Raw genomic sequence first — 25678 nt, forward strand, 5'->3', positions numbered from 1 at the left:
GAATTGTGCAACATCCTCCGTTCATGACGCATCCTTGATTACAAAGGTTGCACTCAAAACTGGTGGAAATGCGGGCTGGATCACTAGCTGGCGCCAAGGGTCAAAGAATCCTGAATGGAACCGGTTCAAGAATCCATTCCCTGTTGTTCAAAAAGGGGTAGGAGAGACTCTGGCTTCATTTACAACCCTGAATTGTTTCCTGTACCTACAGAATTCCTGAGGAATATTTTTCAAATTCAAAATTTTTATGCAGTCATTTTTAAAGCATGCTGGTAGTTGAGTCCTGCCTCGTATAGCTGTCTGTGTAGATACAGAATAGATCAAATAAAGTAGATAAACAGACAATACATCCACATATCTTGGGGCACAACCTCACCATGAAATTAATTCACTACAGACTATAATTACTATAAATAATACAGTGGTGGCATGGTGGTGTAGTGGTTAGCACTGTTGCCTCACAGCAAGAAGGTTCTGGGTTCGAGCCCTGGGGCCGGCGAGGGCCTTTCTGTGCAGAGTTTGCATGTTCTCCCTGTGTCCCCGTGGGTTTCCTCCGGGTGCTCCGGTTTCCCCCAAAGACATGCAGGTTAGGTGAACTGGTGACTCTAAATTGACCGTGAGTGTGAATGGTTGTCTGTGTCTATGTGTCAGCCCTGTGATGACCTGATGACTTGTCCAGAGTGTATCCCGCCTCTCACCCGTAGTCAGTTGGGATAGGCTCCAGCTTGCCTGCGACCCTGCACAGGATAAGCGGTTATGGAGAATGGATGAATGAATAATACAGTAAATGTACTGTCTATTACGACGAAGTTATCCTTTCCCTTTGTTATGTGATACTATGTGATTTAGGTTGGTGTAGGGAGTCGGTACAAATCAGCGTAAGCGGTCCTTTCTAATCCCAGCTGCCTTTCTGTTTTGTAGGGAATTCAAGTTGTATACACACACATACAGCTTCTCATGTTTATCTAATTCACCAAATTCATATTATCTATTAAAATCTGCTTTATACTCTACATTTTTCAGACTATATTGAATCTGGGCAAATTAGTACATGACAAAAAATGGTAATATAAAATATTTATATTAAATCTTTCACTGTTATCTATTTTGGGGGCCTTTATACACATTTCCATAAGGAATATTCTCATGGAGATAGAGAAAAGACAGACTCTGTGTGTGTGTGTGTGTGTGTGTGTGTGTGTGTGTGTGTGAGAGAGAGAGAGAGAGAGAGAGAGAGAGAGAGAGAGCGTAAGTGCTTGAATGCATGTGTGTGAGTGTATTTAATTATTAAGAGCTAATGAAAAAGACGAGGAGTTTGCTTGAGGCTTGTGGGTACCGCAGTGATGTTACATCCATTATGGTAAGTTTATTACAGTACATCACTGACTGAATAACATTTTTCTAATTAAATATACCACATTTATCTTAGTGCTTCACGGACACTTTGCGTATCCTACCTTGAATGGGCAGGGGATGTGATAGCGTCTGCATTGCTCCTGCACCCAAGTTATCTCCCATACTGGCCTGTAGGTCTGCTCGTACATGAAGCAGCCAATCACCGTCAGCAATGGCACCAGGTACAGCACGGAAAACACGCCTATGCGGATCATGAACTTCACCAGCTTGTCTTGATTCTCCTTGTCCAAGGGGATCTCCATGCGGACACGGTTCAGTGCCACAATACCAGCCAACAGGAGCACAACTCCAGCAGTCACAGCCAGAGCTAGAGGGGCCAAGAGAAACCAGCGCAAAGCAGTGAGATCGTACAGACCCACGAAGCATACACCACTCACACCATCACCCTCCACCCTGTTCAGTGCCATGAGCGTGACAGTGAGCACGCCAGGCAGTCCCCAGGCTACTGCATGGAAGAGCAGAGCTTTCTTCTCGATCGCCTCGCTGCCCCACTTGGGTACAGCAGCCAGGAACCATGTGACAGTGAGCACAACCCACCATGCGCTGCCTGCCATGGTAAAGAAGTAGAGGGCCATAAAGAGCAGCGTACATGCTTTGTTATGCGAGCCTTGGGTGACGGTGGCAGCACGGAAATGTCCTGGTGTCGCCTTGTTGCATGCCACACGCTCCTCCAGCAGGAAGCCCAGGAAGAAGACCAACGATACCATCATGTAGCACACCGAGTAGAAGACGATGGGCCGCTCTGGGTAGCGGAAACGACCCATGTCGATGAGAAAGGTAAGGAATGTGAAAAGCGTAGCTGATAGGCAGATGATGGACACCACAGCAATGAAGTAGCGAGCAAAGACAAGCTCATCCCTGCTGAAGTACATATTTGGGCATGGGGGTGAGCAGTCACGAACACCTAGGAACCTGTAGCCCAGCTCGGGGTCAACCTTCAGCTCGCGTGGGCACCAGAAGCCGTAGTCACGTTGTACAGACATGGGAGATTCCTCTGTGGAGTCGCCACTCAAGAGGAGGTCCTCGGCTCGTGGATACGGCTCGTCACATTCAGGAAACCTGAGAAATGATAAAAATATATGATGTCTCAGTATTTTGTCATCTCCATAATGAAGGATTATAGAAAATGTTTGTCGATTTGTTAAAATGTGTGACTGTCAGGGAAAGGTCATTATTTATTTTCAGTCATTATTGATCTGGGACATGAATAAGGCGTCACAAAAAGCTTGATTTGGTTTGCAAAAATTAGTTTTAGAGAAAGAAGAAAAGCCCTACATCAAAATGCTAACCTGTAAGTGAATTTGAACCATAGTAGTTTGAGTTGCTAATGTACAGTTCTGTGCAAAAGTCTTAGACGCCCTTTTTTCATACAAACATTATCAGTTTCTATTTTATGACTTCTGTATGATTGAGTCAATACAAAAACATTTTAGAGTCCAAACGTTCATTTTCCAGCAAAAAATTAAAGGTTACTGAAAAGAAAGTTTGTATCTGAGTAGCATATTACATCAGAGAGCATGTTTCAGATTAAAAAAGAAAGCATAACGAAGGCTGCTGGGTTTTGCTGCAAAGAAGCGAGTGTGACAGTCAAAGTGTCCAGAAGAACTGGGGCTGCTTCTGTAAGATGCTCAGTAAAACCTACAGCGCATTTCCTTAAAAAACTGCACTCACTGTACCTGAGACTACTAATTTTTTTAAAGGTTCTCACACACCAAATACTGACTTTGTTTCATTTATTATGGCTTACTGCTGTTTATAGTATTTTTTAGTGTTGAAACATTTCATTTTATTATTTTAAAGCTATTTTTTGTCTACAGCATTTCTTTACATGTGCCGAAGCCTTTTGCACAGTACTGTATACAGTGGTGCTTGAAAGTCTGTGAACCCTTTAGAATTTTCTATATTTCTGCATAAATATGACCTAAAACAACATCAGATTTTCACACAAGTCCTAAAAGTAGATAAAGAGAACCCAGTTAAACAAATGAGACAAAAATATTATACTTGGTCATTTATTTATTGAGGAAAATGATCCAATATTACATATCTGTGAATGGCAAAAGTATGTGAACCTCTAGGATTAGCAATTAATTTGAAGGTGAAATTAGAGTCGGGTGTTTTCAATCAACGGGATGACAATCAGGTGTGAGTGGGCACCCTGTTTTATTTAAAGAACAGGGATCTATCAAAGTCTGATCTTCACAACACATGTTTGTGGAAGTGTATCATGGTACGAACAAAGGAGATTTCTGAGGACCTCAGACAAAGCGTCGTTGATGCTCATCAGGCTGGAAAAGGTTACAAAACCATCTCTAAAGAGTTTGGACTCCAGCAATCCACAGTCAGACAGATTGTGTACAAATGGAGGAAATTCAAGACCATTGTTACCCTCCCCAGGAGTGGTCGACCAACAAGAGCAAGGCGTGTAATAGTCGGTGAGGTCACAAAGGACCCCAGGGTAACTTCTAAGCAACTGAAGGCCTCTCTCACATTGATTAATGTTAATGAGTGGTGAATCATTAGTCCACCATCAGGAGAACACTGAACAACAATGGTGTGCATGGCAGGGTTGCAAGGAGAAAGCCACTGCTCTCCAAAAAGAACATTGCTGCTCGTCTGCAGTTTGCTAAAGATCACATGGACAAGCCAGAAGGAAAAATGTTTTGTGGACGGATGAGACCAAAATAGAACTTTTTGGTTTGAATGAGAAGTGTTGTGTTTGAAGAAAGGAAAACACTGCATTCCAGCATAAGAACCTTATCCCATCTGTGAAACATGGTGGTGGTAGTATCATGGTTTGGGCCCATTTTGCTGCATCTGGGCTAGGACGGCTTGCCATCATTAATGGAACAATGAATTCTGAATTATACCAGCAAATTCTAAAGGAAAATGTCAGGATTTCTGTCCATGAACTGAATCTCAAGAGAAGGTGGGTCATGCAGCAAGACAACGACCCTAAGCACACAAGTCGTTCTACCAAAGAATGGTTAAAGAAGAATCAAATTAATGTTTTGGAATGGCCAAGTCAAAGTCCTGACCTTAATCCAATCGAAATGTTGCGGAAGGACCTGAAGCGAGCAGTTCATGTGAGGAAACCCACCAACATCCCAGAGTTGAAGCTGTTCTGTACGGAGGAATGGGCTAAAATTCCTCCAAGCCGGTGTGCAGGACTGAGTAACAGTTACTGGAAACGTTTAGTTGCAGTTATTGCTGCACAAGGGGGTCACACCAGATACTGAAAGCAAAGGTTCACATACTTTTGTCACTCACAGATATGTAATATTGGATCATTTCCCTCAATAAATAAATGACCAAGTATAATATTTTTGTCTCATTTGTTTAACTGGGTTCCCTTTTATCTATTTTTAGGACTTGTGTGAAAATCTGATGATGTTTTAGGTCATATTTATGTAGAAATATAGAAAATTCTAAAGGGTTCACAAACTTTCAAGCGCCATTGTATATTTAGGCACTGCCTAAAAGCGGAGCTCCCGATGAGTGTAAAATGTGTTTGTAAGTGGCAGCCAGAGCTGTCAGCCCAGGAAGCTGTATTTGTTATACTCCAGATGCTTGCTGCTGGGTTTATATTCACCATGTGCATCCGTCAGAGGTTTTGCACAGTGTTCTAAAGTTTTGCTGTCTGTCATCCTGATATATCATTCATACACAATGTAAAGTTTGTGTGTGCAGTTTATTGAGTGTGTTTTGTTTATTTCTGGTGCATTGTTTGAACTGTGGTTTAGCCTGAGACTTTGAGTGCGAAGGCGAACGGTACACGTTTGGCTAACTTGTAGAGTTTTGCATCCTTGGTTGAGTGGAGCGAGGTGTGTAACATTCGGAGCATATTCTGTAAACATTACTCTGCAAAATTGTGTATTTGTTTACAACCATGCTAATTATTTTTGTTTTGCTTTCTTTAGTTTTCACAGTATTCAGTGTATGCTGTATGGTATTTGATGTCTGGAGCTTGAAGCTATGCGTGTTTTTAAGAGGAATAGAACACATGCACCCATCAGAGACTCCTCTGCTCCTAGGGAAGCTGCCAAAAACGAAAACACTGCCCGCACCTCCGTGCAGTCCCAGCTCCAGCCGCTCCGCCGCCAAAGAGAGCGCGAGTCTAAGTCCAGCAGCTGCACCTGCAAACCCGAATAACTCCTCGTCAGCCTTGTCCAGCATCCAGTGTCACTTGCCACCATGAACTCCAGAATCCAAGCCCTGGAGTTTGGTCGGTTCCCTCTACAAGTGCATGTTTCCCGGCAACAGCGGGTTTGTTTATATCATCCATGCTCCCAAATTAGCTGCGGGGCCAGCTCCTGCGTCGCAGAATGATAACATCACCACCCAACTACTCAAACTGATAACTCGCGTTAACCTTATAGGTATAGCTCCCCGTAAATATTTTGGGGGGAGAGAGAAAAAAAAAAAGCTTAATAATTGATTTATCTGCTCTTCATAATAATGAAGCTCAAAGCATCAATGAACAGTTGAGAACTCCAACAAAACAGACCTCATGTTAAAACTATAATGATTTTCCTGGTTACACAGTTATACTTTGTGACTCTATAGGACACCATGATAGAAGCAAATTATTTATAACCATAATATATGTTATCACCTAAATGAGGATGGGTTCCCTTTTGAGTCTGGTTCCTCTCGAAGTTTCTTCCTCATGTCGTCTGAGGGAGTTTTTCCTTGCCACCATCGCCACAGGCTTACTCATCGGGGATAGATTAGGGATAAAATTAGCTCATGTTTAAAGTCTTTAATTTTCTGTAAAGCTGCTTTGCGACAATGTCTGTTGTTAAAAGCGCTATACAAATAAACTTAACTTGACTAAGATGATGCCTAGAAATTCTATAGACAGCAACCAGATGCAAGCTTGACTGCCTTTCGGAAAAATCAAATTGTTTCAGAGAGGTCATGAGAAGTGCAGGAGGCAAAACCAATTTCAAAATTTCGACGTTTGGGCATCTTAATTACGCAATGTGCGTTATTCCTCAGGGACGCTCCTTTGAATCCAGGCTTTTTGACCTCTCAATCTGTAGAGAACTCCATGATAGGGTGAGCTTGGATACAGGCTGCAGATCTGAACGCCAGTTCTGGTCTCTTTCTGTTGGGTAAATGGAACGGTATCTCATTCTTCTATAATGAAAACCTGGAATCTCCATCAGCAATTAAGTTGTTCACAAACACAGCCCCTTTCATTGGTTGGGGGCATTTTCAAGAATCAGCGGTTTGCTGATGCATGGCCAAAAGAGTCGTCATCCTTGTCAGCCGACACTTCTTCCACTGCTCTAATGGAATCTACCCAATCGTGTAGCTTGATGTCTGTGGGGTAAACACTGGTCAAGAAGCAAATCCTGTTTTTGTGACAACGAAACAGCAGCATATATATCATTAACAAGGGCGCTCCTCAGTTCCATTATTAATAGATTTGTGACGCGCCTCCTCACATGGTCCTCTTCGTTGGATAATTTCATCATTTGAACAGCCTGTATTCCAGACTTGGACAACAATGGCTGATTCTTGTCCCGCTTTAAATTTCAGAATTTCGCCAACCTTGCCCGGAGGCAGTGCCATCCAGCCTGACCGGCCCCGTTCATTCAAACTGCGCTAGATTAAACAAATATTATTGCATAGCTGCTCAGACTCTCTGTATAAACTTACTAGCTGTTACCCCAACTAGCAATCTGTGAAGCTTCAACTCACCTCAACATATTTCATCTTGGTTTAACTTGCTTCCGACTTAATAGTTCAGCGAGCTCCTCCTGCTGGCTCTTCGATGAAAGCACGGAAGAGCAGGGAGGTCCCAGAACAGAGCCACCCGCCAAATACAATTTGTTGCCAATATTGCAATGTAAATAATGTTCCTTGACGAAAGTGACAGAACCATATTCTCTTAAGTATGGAGCTCCGCTCTGCTATCAAGTTTTATGTTATTTCACAGTTATGTTCGCTCAGGTTTTAGGCTTTTGCAGTACAAATGCATCAGTAAATCAGTACAGATGAGCCATTCACAAACATCTGCTAGGAAAACGTAGCTATCAGTAATGTATGAATTTCATAAATACACATACAGTTCTTCTCAAAACTCGCAAAAACATCAAAAGTCATGCAACCCATAGAAAGGATATGGGACAGTAAACTAAGTTACAATTCTCCATATTCCCTTATCACTTAAACTAGAAGAAACAATTGACTAGTCTAAGGGAGAATAAGTATACATATGCATTTCTAGAAACATGTTTTTCAGACCATGAGCATCTGATATAATTTACCGGTTACAGCTCATCTCTTCAGGCCAGCTTAATCCAAAGATGTCCATGAGTTTGTAGCAGTCACTCTTGGCCCGCTGGCACAGATAGCGACATGGCAAGGTTACACGGCCGTACTCCGTACACACGGGTGCGTAGAGGGCACAAAGGAACGGGCGCATGTCACCCGAGCATTCCAGGTTCACCATGGGATGGAAAGGCTAACAGGGGAAAAAGATTCATTCAGTTATCACTAACAGTAGCTTTCATGACACAACACCATCTTCATCTTTTTTTTTTAATATATGAGATCGGATGGTTGCTTTTGTGGCTGCAGTTAAATCTATTTATTAAAAGAAAAAAAAAACCATACTATTAGTATTAGACTGGATTTTTTGTAGTGGTTATAAATATTGGTTATCCAGTATATGTCAGCATTTATCGGAGTGTTGAATTTTTAGTTGTCCAACTGACCAAGTAACTAAAAAGGGAACATTTAGTCAGGAAAAATGGATATAGCCGTACAAGGCAAACCACCACGATTCACCATAGCATGAATCCCTAGGGCACCTTGGTGTGAGGCAGGGAGACGTGCTTTTATACTGAGGCTGACCATGCATTCTAGGATTGTATGACTCATGTGGGCTGGACTTACAGTGGGGCAAAAAAGTATTTAGTCAGTCACCAATTGTGCAAGTTCTCCCACTTAAAAAGATGAGAGAGGCCTGTAACTTTCATCATAGGTATACCTCAACTATGAGAGACAGAATGGGGGGGAAAGAATCCAGAAAATAAAAAGGGAACATTTAGTCAGGAAAAATGGATATAGCCGTACAAGGCAAACCACCACGATTCAACATAGCATGAATCCCTAGGGCACCTTGGTGTGAGGCAGGGAGACGTGCTTTTATACTGAGGCTTAATGAATTAATTGGTAAATTCCTCAGTAAAATAAGTATTTGGTCACCTACAAACAAGCAAGATTTCTGGCTCTCACAGACCTGTAACTTCTTCTTTAAGAAGCTCCTCTGTCCTCCACTCGTTACCTGCATTAATGGCACCTGTTTGAACTCGTTATCAGTATAAAAGACGCCTGTCCACAACCTCAAACAGTCACACTCCAAACTCCACTATGGCCAAGACCAAAGAGCTGTCAAAGGACACCAGAAACAAAATTGTAGACCTGCACCAGGCTGGGAAGACTGAATCTGCAATAGGTAAGCAGCTTGGTGTGAAGAAATCAACTGTGGGAGCAATTATTAGAAAATGGAAGACATACAAGACCACTGATAATCTCCCTCGATCTAGGGCTCCAAGCAAGATCTCACCCCATGGGGTCAAAATGATCACAAGAACGGTGAGCAAAAATCCCAGAACCACACGGGGGGACCTAGTGAATGACCTGCAGAGAGCTGGGACCAAAGTAACAAAGGCTACCATCAGTAACACACTACGCCACCAGGGACTCAAATCCTGCAGTGCCAGACGTGTCCCCCTGCTTAAGCCAGTACATGTCCAGGCCCGTCTGAAGTTTGCTAGAGAGCATTTGGATGATCCAGAAGAGGATTGGGAGAATGTCATATGGTCAGATGAAACCAAAATTGAACTTTTTGGTAAAAACTCAACTTGTGTTTGGAGGAGAAAGAATGCTGAGTTGCATCCAAAGAACACCATACCTACTGTGAAGCATGGGGGTGGAAACATCATGCTTTGGGGCTGTTTTTCTGCAAAGGGACCAGGACGACTGATCCGTGTAAAGGAAAGAATGAATGGGGCCATGTATTGTGAGATTTTGAGTGAAAACCTCCTTCCATCAGCAAGGGCATTGAAGATGAAATGTGGCTGGGTCTTTCAGCATGACAATGATCCCAAACACACCGCCCGGGCAATGAAGGAGTGGCTTCGTAAGAAGCATTTCAAGGTCCTGGAGTGGCCTAGCCAGTCTCCAGATCTCAACCCCACAGAACATTTTTGGAGGGAGTTGAAAGTCCGTGTTGCCCAGCGACAGCCCCAAAACATCACTGCTCTAGAGGAGATCTGCATGGAGGAATGGGCCAAAATACCAGCAACAGTGTGTGAAAACCTTGTGAAGACTTACAGAAAACGTTTGACCTCTGTCATTGCCAACAAAGTATTGAGATGAACTTTTGTTATTGACCAAATACTTATTTTCCACCGTAATTTGCAAATAAATTCTTTAAAAATCAGACACTGTGATTTTCTGGATTTTTTTTTCTCATTTTGTCTCTCATAGTTGAGGTATACCTATGATGAAAATTACAGGCCTCTCTCATCTTTTTAAGTGGGAGAACTTGCACAATTGGTGACTGACTAAATACTTTTTTGCCCCACTGTAAATATGTAAATCCCCAGTGAGGCAGAACTCCACCCAGTATAATGCCTATGCTGCATTCGAATGACCTAAAAAGTGGGAATTCACAGCTCGTAATTATGTGGAGAACAAACATGGATGCCTCACTGTTTTGCACTTTTATTAGCAACAAGCTAGTCAGCTAACTGTGTTGACTGGTGCATATTTACATCCTTGAAACAAAAAAATTGTATAGTCAGTGTTGTAGATTTAACATATGAATGTTAATAATGTTGACTGATCTCAAGAAAATACACTGCAACCCTGCAGTGTCTTCCAAAAAAAAAAATCACTGTGTCACGTGACACAGGGTGCACCGCAGATTACAACGTGTGCGCAATGCCATTAGGACTAATTACTATGCACCTGTTCTGGATTAGAGTGCAATCACAGCGCACACTTATAAGGACTCTCTAAATACACAGACTTGGCGAAGTATACACACTGTACCTAGTGTCTCACATAACCAAGCCTTGTATCTGTGTATTGCCTTTCTGGTTTTGACTTTATTTTGTGTATTTAGACTCTGCCTATCATCTTTGCCTCTGCCATTCTGTTTGTGCCTCATATGACCATTTCACAACCCTGCCTTTGTCTTACGTTTTTGAACTGTTTGCCTGCTTATTTGAAAATAAATACACTTTCTGTAATTACATCCGTCATTCGCCTGCTTACATGACACACTGAGCCATGAGCTCCTCTTCCCACCAGAGACAAACAATAAGTAATCGAGTCCGCAGTCAAGTTAACAATACGCGTTAACACTACAAAACAAAGGTTTAATGAATCTCACTTAGGTGTCGATTACTACAATTATTGAGAACGGTGATCAAAGGCTCGATAAAAGGACGAAATGACTGCTGATACCGCTAAACTTAAACACCTAGTTAAAGTGTACCGGTGGCATTTTTATACCCCCTGCCCAGCCCTGCGGCACAATATAAATGACATCAGTGATTTGCAACACATGAATGAACTGAATGGTAAAGATTTAAAAAACATAGTGAGTCAGTGGGTGGACATTGACACTGATACACCGGTAACCTCCGTCATTTCCATAACGGACAAAGAAATCATCGCCTCCATTCGTGATCCTTTAACTCAGTTAATGATCTGCGATAGTGACTCAGAAGGGGAAATTCATGATAAGGAGAATGTGTGTAAAACTTCACATATAACGTGAGTGTTTGGTGTGACAATTGGATCCATTCTATCCATTACGAACTTTTCGGGTACAACAAACTATTTGGACATTCCCCAAGGTGTTTGCTATAGTGGGGGTTGCGGTGTACTCATATATACAGTAGAACCCATTTAAAGGTAAGAATTGCTGCTGTGTTTACAGTTGGTGCTTTGAGCAACCATGTTGATTTGATGTCACTTGCTAAACTTTGAAGAACTCGGAGTTGAGGAGACCACCCCAAGTTCCTGAGTAGGAATTCTGAGTTAAGGGGTTGGAATTACGACCTCTAGTCGAATGCAGTATTGCTGGGTTTCAGTCATGTGACTTTTCTCAGTGGTTTCACCGGAAGTGAAATAGTTGGTGGTCTAAACGGCTGCCGTAGTGCAAACAACTAGTGAGAAGTTATCAGAGTACGCTCGTAATCTAGTAGCCACTGCTCACTTTAGATATATTCAGAAGATTGCTATGTGCAATGGAATCGACCCCGACAGTCTGGGAAAGAAGGATTTATCATACGATCTCAAAAACTACCCTTCAGCCGAGTTCCCCGACATCTTGAACTATCTGGTGTTGCAGACATCCTTCTACACCGCCAAACAGATGAAAGCGTGGAAGAGTTTGGAGGATTATAACTTTTTCTGTATGTGGCTGGGAAAAGGACCTCGGTATCAAGTCGCTGCCGAATGAATCCTGTATTGTTCTTGCCTGTGTATGTTTTTTTTAAGCTTTTCGTTCGCGTCTTTACAACGAAACGCTGCAAGTTAAAGTGTAAACGAACAACAGTTCGCTTGATTCTCACTTGTGTTGGCTCTTATCTCTCAAGTAAATCATTCACAAAGACCATCAGAAACCCCTTTAAAGACCTGGATCTTAGTTAAACAAGACGGAGAAGTCACGGCGTATTGTAACTGTATGGCTGGGGAAGAATTTTGTCGCGATCTTCATGCATATGGACTTTGTGAGGAGCAAACAAAGAAACAGCTGGGGACTTTTGCGCTTCGCGACTATAAAAAGTACCGTAAAATAACAACACACAGCAAGAAAAGTAGTTGAAAAACACTAAGGACGTAGCTGAGAGGAAAATACAAACCTTTCACCAAGTGATCACTGCAAACTCGAGCATGCTTCAACTCGGCTCCCTTTGATTTCAGTGAGAGGTTCAAAAGCCACCTTTCTCAATGTCTTTTTGTGAAATCCTGTGTTCATTCACCCTTTTTTATTAGTTCATGGTGAACCCTGAAGAAATGTTTATCAGTTTCACGGTCTGATTGATTCGAACAACCTAAAACAATGCAAGCGTCAGACATTTTTCATGCGAGCAATGCACCTTCATATAAACACTTTGTCAAGTGAGCTTTGGTAGACCACCAGGTAAAAAGTTTTGAATAACTAATGAGGTGGATGTGACGTCGCGTGAAACCCAGCAATATGAGCCACTGGGGCTGGACTTGAATATGTAAATTCCCAGTAAGGGAAAACTCTACTGGCGGCACGGTAGTGTAGTGGTTAGCACTGTCGCCTCACAGCAAGAAGGTCCTGGGTTCGAGCCCAGTGGCTGTTAAGGGCCTTTCTGTGTGGAGTTTGCATGTTCTCCCCGTGTCCGTGTGGGTTTCCTCCGGGTGCTCCGGTTTCTCCCACAGTCCATAGACATGCAGGTTAGACTAACTGGTGACTCTAAATTGATCGTAGGTGTGAATGTGAGTGTGAATGGTTGTCTGTGTCTATGTGTCAGCCCTGTGATGACCTGGCGACTTGTCCAGGGTGTACCCCGCCTTTCGCCCGTAGTCAGCTGGGATAGGCTCCAGCTTGCCTGCGACCCTGTAGAACAGGATAAAGCGGCTAGAGATAATGGATGGATGGAAAACTCTACCCAGTACAAACGAGACATTTTTGGATTTGTGTTTTTACTACAATAGCTTTAGGGTGACTTTACTAAAAAAATAATAATAATAATTAAAAAATAAATCCTGTTTCCAGCATTCGTAGATTTTGTGTTTATATTGCAGTGAGATGACTATAAATGTCACATCAGTGACTTCTTGTTTCACTGGGTACAATTTCAAATATGACTTTTTCCATTAAAGTCATCATCAGTTAATAAGGAATTGTGTAGCTCTTCTTAAACATATGAACTGAAAGCTCCAAAAAAATTAAATCTATGAAGATGAACACACAGTGTACCATGCAGATTTATGAGCAACTGTGAAAATTTATCTTTTGAAAGAAAATGTTATTTTGTACTCCGGGATAATTGGAAAAATTAAACAAACCAGTAAGTAAGCCTGTTACAGTCAGGCATAGCACATGGCATAGTATGGTGTTCTGCATGTACATATTAATAACTGGATGACATTCTCAAAACATTTTCTCCAAGCTGCCACCCAAACAGCCTGTAAAAAAGGATTAGGATGGATGTTAGTTGACACAAAGCATCCTCATCAAGGCATCTTTTCCTCACATCTAATCCATATTTAACATGGTAAATTCCGCTTGGATGCAGACTTGATGTAGATGTGACACATGTGAAGCATTTGAGTAGCTGACGGATATTTTTCCAGCTTCCTACATACATTAGTCTTGGAGTTTTATGTAGAAGAATGAAAATCTTTTTACGTTTATACTTTTTTATAGATTTTATTGATGTTCCCTATGGACTGTGACTGGGGCGAGTGAAATGTTATGATAAATTTTTCCCAGTGACTGATTGCAGTCCAATATTTTTCCCAGTTATGTGAAATATAATGGATGTCCTGTGTAAGTCAATTCAATAATTCCATGACATTTATATTTGTGTATCCAAGCCAATCATCTGTTGAACACATTAGTTGTAAAGTGAATTCAACATGAACTGGTTCAGTAGATAGCATTATTCTTGTTCTGGTCTGCGCATTACTTACAGTAGAATGCCAATAGCTGTTACTATTCCATATTATGTCAAGAACCGCTCAGCTAAGTAAAGAGAAACAACATCAGGGCTCGAAATTCGCGGTGGTCCGGTCGCCCGAAGCGACTTAATTTGTCATTTGGCGGGTAATTCCTGTCACTAGCCAGCCCGGCTGGCTAGTTGAAAATAAAAAAATATATATGAAGCGAAGATTCAGACACACCGTCAACTAAAGCCGCCACATATTAAGCGTGTGCCGTATCTGTGTTAATCGATGTGTTTATTGGCAGGACGGAAACTACCGAAGAATTCCGAATCATATCGTGTACGAGTCAGGCTGTTGGTTTTTTCACTACTGTGCATGCATATAACGCATCTCGTTGAATATCGCGGTAATCACGTGTAGTATTGGACCAGGTGGGTGGAGCACAGAAGCACGGCAGGCCAGAACTGAGTTCTCAATGAACTATTTATTGCTAGCTTTTCAGCCTTTTATCACTTCCCAGCTGCATGTGCGCGCACACACACACGTGTTCTGGTTGGGGAGAGAGAGCTCCCTTTCTCTGCTCTCCTCTCCTTTTAAAGGGCGCGGTCACTGGGGAAGACACACAAACACAGGTTAATCCCCATCAGGTGCAATGATTCCACCACTTACCTTCCCTGACTCCGCCCTCCATTCACAGACCGACGCTTGGCCACGCCCCCACTGCCACATCACGTTATCAAATTCAATAGATATGGCCACATTATCGCCCATTTAAACACACGTTTTTGTTGTTGTTTACATCTACATCTGCCAAAGCTACGTTGCGATGTGGAATTTTCTGAAAGGTGTACCGAAACCGCCAGAGACGGGGACAAAGCGACCTCGGTCTGAAGAGGAGAAAAAGGCTGCCGATAAAGCGTATGAAAAGGAGAAACGACAAAGGACTTATAAGCAAATGTGGGAGCAGGGTAGGCCTTGGCTGCGATACGATTTTTATAGAATAATTAATTTTTTTCAAGTTGATTCCTAGTCAATATGAAGCTCCTAATGCTTTGTCTCTCATAAATGGTTAAATACAGAAAGCATGTTGGACATATTTTGGGTGCTATAGTCATGATAGTAAGTATATTTGTTTTCAATACTCATACACCAAGTTGCCAAGTTTTCCAATATATTATTATTTGTTGATATTATATTATGGTGCTCTGTGTTGTTCTCATTTATGTATTTAACAACAGTATCAAAATACTCGGGTCTTGAAATAAATGCACATTAGTCATGAACAATGGTAACTACTCTCTTTTGTGTTATTTTTGACAGAAGTAAAATTCATACATGAACAAATTTTGGCGAGTTGATTTTCTGTTTGGCGAGTTACTTTGGAAGGTAACTGGTCCGGCTGGCTGGTGAAAAAATATATGAATTTCTAGGCCTGCAACAGCTATCGTTACTTTAAGACATGAAGTGTCTTTTTAATTAATAAAAATAAAGAAAAAACAATGAACTGGAAGGTGTGTCTAAACTTTTGACTGGTACTTTATTTTCCCCATGTTGTACTTTTACTTTGAACGTGTGGAGGTCGCAAATGGCATCATTCCGAATGCAGCATTACATTGCTCTCATAAATGTGCTTACAAGGAAAAATGCTCAAAAGGCAGAAATTTATTTGAACAACCAAGCATTAAGCCTCTGTTTAACGCCCCCCCCCAAAAAAAAGTCAAAATAAAAGTCGAAATTCTTCTCTGAAGCACATTAATTTTAGATAATTTTTTAAATATTTGACTTTACACAGCTCAAAGTCCAAACTACTGCAATGCAGAAAATAGTGAGTTTTGAGCTGTAAAGACTTCTCCAATACCACACACCTCGCCATGCCACGTCATGCTCTGCTGCTTATAATCGTTTCATTTTAACCAACAGGTCTCTACTTCTTGAAAAGTTACCTACTTTTGTCATTACTAGGACGGGCTTTGAGGGGAAACTGTCCTGGTCACTGATCTGAGCACAGCAAGTGACATTTGATTGTGACTTCAGCACTTACAAAAAACTAACTCAAATTGAACTGAGCTCAAATTTAGGGACTCTAAACATGTTAAAAAGTCAAACAGGCATGTCAGGTATTGCAGTCCTATGGTTTAAAGCAGGGGTCATCTAACTACGGCCCGCCAGCCCCTCTGCCCCCCACCACTTGAACCGGCCCTATGAGGCAATCCCCAAAAGTGGTCATGGCCTATTTTATTAAATTGCTTTTTGGCAAATAATAACATGTCTGCATCTTGTATTTTGTTGATTTTATCAATTAAAATTCATATTTAGTTATAAAATGAACTATTCATATTTTCCGAATTTTCGTCATATGCTCGCGATCAAGCAGTGACAGGCAGCGCACGCGCAGAGAACTGTCAGTGTTCAGGACAGCAAAATGGCTAGCGGTAAGCGAAAAGCTGACAGAGAGTGCAGAGTTTTTAAAGAACAGTGGACCACCAATTATTTTTTCGTTCAGTGTAAGGACTGTGCAGTTTGTCTTGTATGTAAAGAAAGTGTGTCGGTTTTCAAAGAATATAATCTGCGTCGTCACTACCAAACCCGCCACAAAGAGTATGCTAGTTTGCGAGGGCAAACAAGAGAAGACAGGATTCGGAGGATGAAATGCGGACTGGCTGCACAACAGAATGTATTCCTTCACCAAACCCAGGTCAACCAGGCTGCTGTCCGAGCTAGCTATAAGGTAGCTCACCTACTAGCTACCCATGGAAAGCCGTTTACTGATGGGGACTTTGTTAAAGTATGCATGCTCGCTGTGGCCGAGGAGGTGTGTCCCGACAAGAAGGATGCGCTCAATGCGGTGAGTCTCTCCGCACCTGCTATGACCAGGCGAACCGAAGATTTGGGGGACAACGTGTCTGACCAGCTGAATGAGAAAGCGTCAGAATTCGAGTTTTTTGCTTTGGCCATGGATGAGAGCAATGACGTGCAGGACACAGCACAACTGCTGTGATCTATTGATCTATTGCTCATATTATAATTTCACTGTTTTTTTAAAATGTATTTATTTTATAGGCCTATTTATTTGACCTTTATTAAGTGCTGCACACAATTATTATTATTATTATTATTATTAATAATATCAACAGGCCTACCTACAATTTATAATTTTCCACTCACCTTTGCCAGTGTCAATCACCTCAACTAGGCAGATGTTTCTTACCTTGACAGCTTTGATGTTATTTTTATTAGAAAATAAATAAATGGAATATCTGTGGTATTTCAAATTAAAACAAAGTGTGAAGACTCGATTACTACTTTTGCAAACCACTAGTAAAGATAAACAAATATGTGCCAGGAATCAAGTGTTGATATAGTAGTGTTGATATACGTAGTAGTGGGGATATAGTAGTGGGGGATATAGTAGGGGGGATATAGTAGTGGGGGATATAGTAGTGGGGGGATATAGTAGTGTGGGGATATAGTAGTGTGGGATATAGTAGTGGGGGGATATAGTAGTGGGGGGATATAGTAGTGGGGGGATATAGTAGTGGGGGGATATAGTAGTGGGGGGATATAGTAGTGGGGATGGCTGTGCCAGGCTAGTAATCTCTACTACACAATGAGGCCTGCTGGTGGTCATATTTGTCTGGGTCATACAATTCTATGTTATATAGCTGACCCGACCCCGGCCCCCCATCACAGTCAGGAACAACAATGTGGCCCCCAGAGAAAAAAGTTTGGTGACCCCTGGATTAAAGGATGAACCGTATGAGTTTTATATCTTGTTAATCATCAGAGTACTGCTGGAATTTGTTTAGCAGTTTGAACATGGTGATTTTAAATGGTCAACTTAAAGGCCGAGAGAAATGTACCCCTTTTCCCCTTGGATAGTAATAGTACAAGTCCTGACAATGAAAACTTATCAGTGAAACCCACATCGTAATTGTCAGGAACATTCAGAATTTGTCAAGTTTTTTTTAAAGATATTTTTTGGGGCTTTTTTCACCTTTATTGGATAGGACAGTGTAAAGACAGGAAATGAGTGGGAGAGAGAGACAGGGAGGGATTGGGAAATGACCTCAGGCCGGAATCAAACCCAGGTCCCCGGATTTATGGTATGGCACCTTATCCACCTGAGCCATGACGCCCCCAGAATTTGTCAAGTTTAAATTTCCTGCCAAGGGAATCCCAAAACCAACGTCGCCATTATTAGCTGACTTTCACATGACATCACGAGTGTGAGTGGTTTTATTGGTGGTTTTCCACTGATGTCCACACAGTGTAGCTCCTGTCCGACTATCTGCTAGATTACATTCATTTTGCTGGAAACATGCAACAGAACACAATGTAGAAAGAGAGACAAATCATTAAACTACAATCTACGACTGTTATGGAGAAGAAGGGGGAGAGAAAAAAGGGAAAGCGCCCGGAAAGCGATGTATCGCTGCTGCGTGCAGCAACACAAATGCCGTGGAGGGAGTGGCTCTATTCCTTTTCCAGAAAGATAAAAGTAATCGCTAATTAGTCAAGACTTTGCTACAATGAACCGCAAAGCATTTTATTTCCAACATACTGTAATACTACTACCGTAACTTGAGGAATGCATTTTCAACTTCCAGTCATCCAAACCCCTTAAGGCATGGAGGTGAGCTTGCGCCGGGGCGAATAATGTCCCGAGGCGCGGTCCTACTGGGCCGTCCCTATGCTGGTTCGTAGGGGATCGTGTCGAGGGAGGTGCCTGCAAAATTTGGCTTCGCTGGGACCTCCAGGGGCCGAGTTATGAGCGTTTTAAAGGCCAGCTGAAGTCGTGGATCAAATTGAAACTTAAGGTTCATCATTGTCACGGTCACTGACCCTGCGGTCATCGGACAATTCTGGTTCGAATCGGTACAGTTTGATACCCCTCTCTTCTTCCCTATCGCTGGCCACTTCTTCTTCTTCTTCTTCTTCTGTCAGTACGTTATCATCAACTTGAACTGATGAAAAACTACTAAAACTTGAGTTTTCTCCCTCACTAAATTCCTGGGGCAGCACGGTGGTGTAGTGGTTAGCGCTGTCGCCTCACAGCAAGAAGGTCCGGGTTCGAGCCCCGTGGCCGGCGAGGGCCTTTCTGTGCGGAGTTTGCATGTTCTCCCCGTGTCTGCGTGGGTTTCCTCCGGGTGCTCCGGTTTCCCCCACAGTCCAAAGACATGCAGGTTCGGTTAACTGGTGACTCTAAATTGAGCGTAGGTGTGAATGTGAGTGTGAATGGTTGTCTGTGTCTATGTGTCAGCCCTGTGATGACCTGGCGACTTGTCCAGGGTGTACCCCGCCTTTCACCCGTAGTCAGCTGGGATAGGCTCCAGCTTGCCTGCGACCCTGTAGAACAGGATAAAGCGGCTAGAGATAATGAGATGAGATGAGACTAAATTCCTGCTCGCTTTGGTCGCTCATGATGTTGTTCATAGCTGACATACACTCTTGACGCCACGCAGCTCCCATCTGCTACTTCCAGTTGCTTGGCGGGCGGTTCTAAAAGGGCTAAATTTACTTGGCTTTTGTTTGCGAATATATCTGTTACCGTGTGATTTAGAGAATAGTTGTCTCTGTCCAGGGACTCAATAAACCTCGCCTAATTTAACGGCTATCCTGTTCTCAGCCTTTAAAAGGCTTCAATTTCAAAAATGACAATTTTAAAGCTTAGCGTTTCAGAAAAAAAAATTGGATCAATATCAGTATCGGATGATACGCAAGGGTTCAGTATTAGCACTGAAAAAGAAAATCTATCACACATCTGTTCTCCCTAATCATGACTCTGTATCTAATCGAGACTCCAGCTATGATCCAGTTATTATTTTTTTTATGTATAATAGTACATTTCCTTTCCACAAACCAAGGTAGTGCAGAATTATTTAATTATCACAGAAATATTTCAGAAAAGGTTACGAATATGCATCGTGTCTCTTAAAATCTCACTCAATGCACACAGTTAAGCCTAAAAATCATTAAAAAAAATCATACTGCGTTTGTTATGTTTATCTAAATCAAACTGATTTTTTTTCCTTCTCATTGCTGCTCAGGGCTGTGCAAATCCATCCTGCTGTCATGGCAACCAGTGATCCAGGGAAGGGCCCGTGTTCAGTTAGGGGTCTCTATGGAGCAGGGTCAAAGGGCGTGGTGGTGGAGGGGAACCACCTCCTGAGAAAGAAAAGAGCCCTGTTCTTTTGTTGCAAAACAATTGGGACTTGTTTCCAAAGCAACCACAGTACTTTTATGTGGGGGAGGGATGAAGAAAGGGAAAGAGGAGGAGGAGGAGAGGAACAGACAAAGAGGAAAAGGAACAAAAGACTGCGATGTGGAAGGAGGAATGATGGGTAAACCACTGGCTTGGGGGTAAACTATGCCGAATGGTCAAGGTGTAAAAATAACAGTATGCTGCATTCTGATCGGCGTGAATAGATGTTATTAATAATGTTGCTAGTGGATCTGATGACAAGATTGGTATGACATTTTCAGTCAACAAGATAAGAACATAGTAGTTATATGAACATTAAAAAGGTATCTCTCTTTTGTGGACAAAAGGGAATATCCAGGATTTAATGGCACAGCATATGAGGAACCATAGATGAAGGATCAGTGAACAGCTTTAATGAAATGATGCAACTGAGCTGCATCATGTTACAGTGGCAGGCGAATACTGGAACATAAAAGCAGCACCGAGTTGTCCATGGCAACATTAATCCTTCTCAGATATCCCTGTCAGTCTGTGAGCACGACGGTCCCTCATCCCCAAAACCCTTTAGGCATAAGTCTCATTTCACAAATGAGGTTATGAGGTTACAGAGAGTTCAGTCTACAGTGGTGCGTTTGAAACCTCCCATCGTCTGGGGTCCCAAAAAGAAAATCCTGACCTTAAAAAAAAAAGTGAAAAGTCTAGATTTCTATTAATAGCTAAAAACAAAACAAAATAAAATAAAAGCACAGATTAAGAGGTACGCTATGGACCTTCTAGTCAAGAGACCCTGGCTTTTCAATGAGTCTAATTTCCATTTAGTGTTCCCGGTCAGTCTGTTTTAGCCTTTTCCCCACCCATTAGTTCTGCTTTCTCCTCTACCAAAGTCACATTAAAAGGCTTATTTTAAATAATTGAGTCATTTACTGAAATCTTGGACATGCAGTGCCTTAAAGGAACAGTCCACCGTACTTCCATAATCAAATATGCTCTTATCTGAATTGAGACGAGCTGCTCCGTACCTCTTCGAGCTTTGCGCGACCTCCCAGTCAGTCAGACGCAGTCAGACGCGCTGTCACTCCTGTTAGCAATGTAGCTAGGCTCAGTATGGCCAATGGTATTTTTTGGGGCTGTAGTTAAATGCGACCAAACTCTTCCGCGTTTTTCCTGTTTACATAGGTTTATATGACCAGTGATATGAAACAAGTTCAGTTACACAAATTGAAACGTAGCGATTTTCTATGCTATGGAAAGTCCGCACTATAATGACAGGCGTACTAATACCTTCTGCGCGCTTCGGCAGCGCATTGATATCTGAGCTCCGTATCAATGCGCTGCCGAAGCGCGCAGAAGGTGTTAGTACGCCTGTCATTATAGTGCGGACTTTCCATAGCATAGAAAATCGCTACGTTTCAATTTGTGTAACTGAACTTGTTTCATATCACTGGTCATATAAACCTATGTAAACAGGAAAAACGTGGAAGAGTTTGGTCACATCTAACTACAGCCCCAAAAAATACCATTGGCCATACTGAGCCTAGCTACATTGCTAACAGGAGTGACAGCGCGTCTGACTGACTGGGAGGTCGCGCAAAGCTCGGACAGGTACGGAGCAGCTCGTCTCAATTCAGATAAGAGCATATTTCATTATGGAAGTACGGTGGACTGTTCCTTTAAAGTGCATTTCACGGGTAAATTCAGGAGCAAGATCAATGTAATTCTCCTATTTTATATTAAACTTTGGTCAAATATCTGGCACATTTTGCATTTTGTGCAATTTTTTTTTTACCTTGCGCAATACCAGAAAAATTCAGCTGAAACCAAGCCATTTGAGGTGAATTGGTCCGCCTCTGAAAAAACTTGGCATTTGGATTTCCCGGCAAACAGTGATTTTCGTGTTGTCGCGTGCGGGACGCCTCCCTCTGAATCCTATGTCAGCGCTGGTTTGTTTATGAGAAAACGACCTGGTGGTTTTCTGCAAATTTCTTCAACGTTATCACGTAATTATTAAAATGGTTAACAGATGTATCGTAGGAGGGTGTAGTAACACCAATCTTGATGGGATTAGTACTCATCGTTTCCCAAAAGACCGGACAGTGAGAGAGAAATGGGAGCGCCTGGTCTACAAGTGAAACCGTGCAAGCTCTCGCAGCCTGCTGGCGCTTCCGCAGGTGACGTCACGAATCTGGCTCCAGACTCCCTTGGGATTTTTCCAGACGCATTTTGTTATTTTATTTTTTTCTGCTGTAGACAGATGGCCTTGTGCAAAATTACCCTTCTGGATGAGTGTGTAAAGGAACATACTTTCATATTAAAAAAAAACGAAATTGGTCCAGAATATTCACTTTAAGAAAGTAACACCCCCCCATTAGTTCTCTTTTTGCTCTGTAGCAACATTAAATGTAAGTATATTAGAACAGAATTTGTTCATTCCCTTTCTTTTAGCAATGTAAATAATCAGGACCAGATTTGAATTTAACATCTCGCATTAAATATGTTAAACAGCGTACACCTGTGTTCAGTTTAAATCTACTTGTGTCCAATTGTATGCTTGCACGATTAATATCTCTGCCTTTGGGAGATGTCAGGAGGAAAAATGCTGGAGGAAGTTAAAACAGCAAAGTTTTGAACCTTCCCAGGACCACAGTATATCACTGTGTACCTTCCCATTATATCAAACTGGCACAATCCAGACACTAGAAACTGGAAATAAGAGGATGTGTGCAGAAAATTTTGTATTCCAATAAAACTAAAGTTGAGCCATTTGATCAAAAGCCAAAATGTTGGGTGCAAACTGAGTACAGTCCAAGCACGGTGGTAGTAGCATCATGCTCGGGTGATCAGCAGGAGGATGTGGAAAGCTTATTGCCGTCACAGTCAACATAGATGAAATCAAATATAAGCAAGCTGCTGCGGAGAACCTGTTTCAGTCAGCTGGACGTTTGCATTTCGGGTGAAAATACATGTTCCAAGAGGATAATGAAGCAAAACACATAACAAAACCTACAAAGGAGTGGCTTTAAAAAAAAGCTTTGTTGAGTCAAAGCCCAGATTTAAAGCTAGACTGCCTTTCAGATTTTTCAGGGTTAGGTCATAAAAAGAATTTTCCCTGACAGCCAATTATTTTCGTTTTGTGGACCGAAAGCTACTGCATTCGAATCACAGACTTCCAATTTTATTCGTTTTTTTTTTTTTTAAATTGAACAATTAATGAATTTAGAGCCACATGGCCCTAAATTCTCTGCTATTTTTTCTTGCTTCACCATGACCCAGTTCAAGATACTACGCATCATGTGGTGGGCTTTCCCCGTTCGCGCAAGGCATTGTGGGATACAAATTTGAAACAGGAGCGAAAAATGGAGGACCTGAGTGTGCAAATGAAACGTGAAAGACCGACTGCAGTAATGGAAAGCGAGAAGAAAAGACATTATGTTGCGAAGGAAAGGAAACACAGGACCAAATTAATAACTATCGGCGGTCAGCGAGCACCTCGGTGTGATCAGCTGTTCGTTTAGCGACAGAATGATGGAACTGTCAGTGCACGGTCAAGGTAAACCTGTAGATGGCAGTAAAGCAACACTGTGGATACCAGCTGCCGTAAAACCCAAAAGAAGAAGAAGGAGAAGGTAAACCTGCGCATGTGCACACTTCCTCTGTCTGCTTGACTGCACAAAGCAGGTCATTTCATGCACATTACTTGCTCGGGAATCCCCTCAAATTAAAAAACTTTCCAGCCACAGAATGGCCTGTTTTGAGATGTTGCAGAAATAAACATACATCACAATGACCAAATTTCAGAAGGAACTAAATTTCACTGATTTTATGAACTCAAAAGGCTGTCTAGCTTTAAATATAATTGAAAATCTATGACATGAGCTGAAAATCCTGTCCGCTAACATTTTCCATCTAATTCGGCAGAGCTGGAGAAAATTTGCACTGAGGAAAGGGGGAGAAAATGCCATCGAAATGTACAAAGTTCATAGAGACATATGCAAGACAAGTGAAATCTGTAACTCCTGCAAAAGGACAATTCACACGGAGGGGGTGAATAAGCAGTTTTTAGTTAAATTATTTTAATTTCATTTCTGTAGAGAACAAAACATGAGTAATATTTCACTGCATTTTAGATTATATTGAACTTGAAAATATATTTACTAATTTGAAAAGCACACAAATATTTGTGAATGAAAGAAGTGATGTGATTGTACCTCCATGGCGAGGGCTGCAGTTTGCTGATCATAGTGATTGAGCAGGTTGGGCATGAACGTTGTGTTGTAGGACAGACCCTGGCACATCCGCAGTGTGATGGGCTCACACGTGAAGGTGCTGTGGCTGCCTGCTGACTGCATGTTGATAGCTGTGCATGTTGTTAGCATGGAAAGCACAACCCAAGCGAGATCCATTGTCCAAAACTCACGCAGGAACAGAATGATGTCACTCTAGGCTGTATCTGAGGGAGGGATAGGTGTGTGTTACAACAGCAGGAGTTGCCTCATTGACTCGATGAGTGATGAAATATTCCAGAGGTGGCGGCGGTGGAGTAGATGATCTCCATTGTTGTTTTGCTGTAGCCAAACTAGGGGATCTTCTCAGTAGAGTTCCATCTTCAGCTTTGTTTTGTAATTACTTTACTGGTTTACTGCCTCACCATGTCTGTAGAAGAAAGAGTGGACTAAATATTACATTGCAAAACCACTGATGAATTATTTAGTTAATGTACCCAATGCTTGAGACTACTTTGGCAATCATAAGGCAAGCTTACATGTAAAACAACTTTGTAATACAGGACAGTATGACACTCAAAAGATTTGTCTTGCTTAGATATAATTAAAATGACAATAAGACAAATAGATGATGGTGAGAATGACATGATAAAACACTGACAATAAGAGGGGGGAAAAAGTAGTTCATCTCATCTCATTATCTCTAGCCGCTTTATCCTGTTCTACAGGGTCGCAGGCAAGCTGGAGCCTATCCCAGCTGACTATGGGAGAAAGGCAGGGTACACCCTGGCCAAGTCATCACAGGGCTGACACAGACAACCATTCACACTCGCATTCACACTTACGGTCAATTTAGAGTCACCAATTAGCCTAACCTGCATGTCTTTGGACTGTGGGGGAAACCGGAGCACCCAGAGGAAACCCACACGGACAGAACATGCAAACTCCGCACAGAAAGGCCCTCGCCGGCCACGGGGCTCGAACCCGGACCTTCTTGCTGTGAGGCGACAGCGCTAACCACTACACCACCATGCCGCCCTGCTTGCAGTACATATCCACAAAAAACCCCAAACCCTCTCTATATATGGACAACATTATTAAACAACTTTTGACTGGAAAATACTACAGAGCCACAGCAAAGACCTTAAACTTGCATCTGGTT

General features: G+C 42.1%; 1 protein-coding gene across 1 annotated transcript in view; it reads right to left on the minus strand.

Annotated features, from left to right (window-relative positions):
• The window catches only part of fzd3a (frizzled class receptor 3a), a 37569-nt gene extending 12873 nt beyond the window's left edge, over window positions 1–24696 (minus strand). Inside the window, exons 1-3 of the mRNA XM_060915705.1 lie at window positions 24502–24696; window positions 7695–7891; window positions 1458–2475 (exon numbers count right to left, since the gene is read on the minus strand). Coding sequence (XP_060771688.1) covers window positions 1458–2475; window positions 7695–7891; window positions 24502–24696 — 1410 coding nt within the window. The remainder of the gene's footprint in view (window positions 1–1457; window positions 2476–7694; window positions 7892–24501) is intronic.
• Between the last annotated feature and the right edge of the window lie 982 nt (window positions 24697–25678).

Source organism: Neoarius graeffei, chromosome 3 (genome assembly GCF_027579695.1).
Source record: "Neoarius graeffei isolate fNeoGra1 chromosome 3, fNeoGra1.pri, whole genome shotgun sequence".
Taxonomy (NCBI): Eukaryota; Metazoa; Chordata; class Actinopteri; order Siluriformes; family Ariidae; genus Neoarius; species Neoarius graeffei.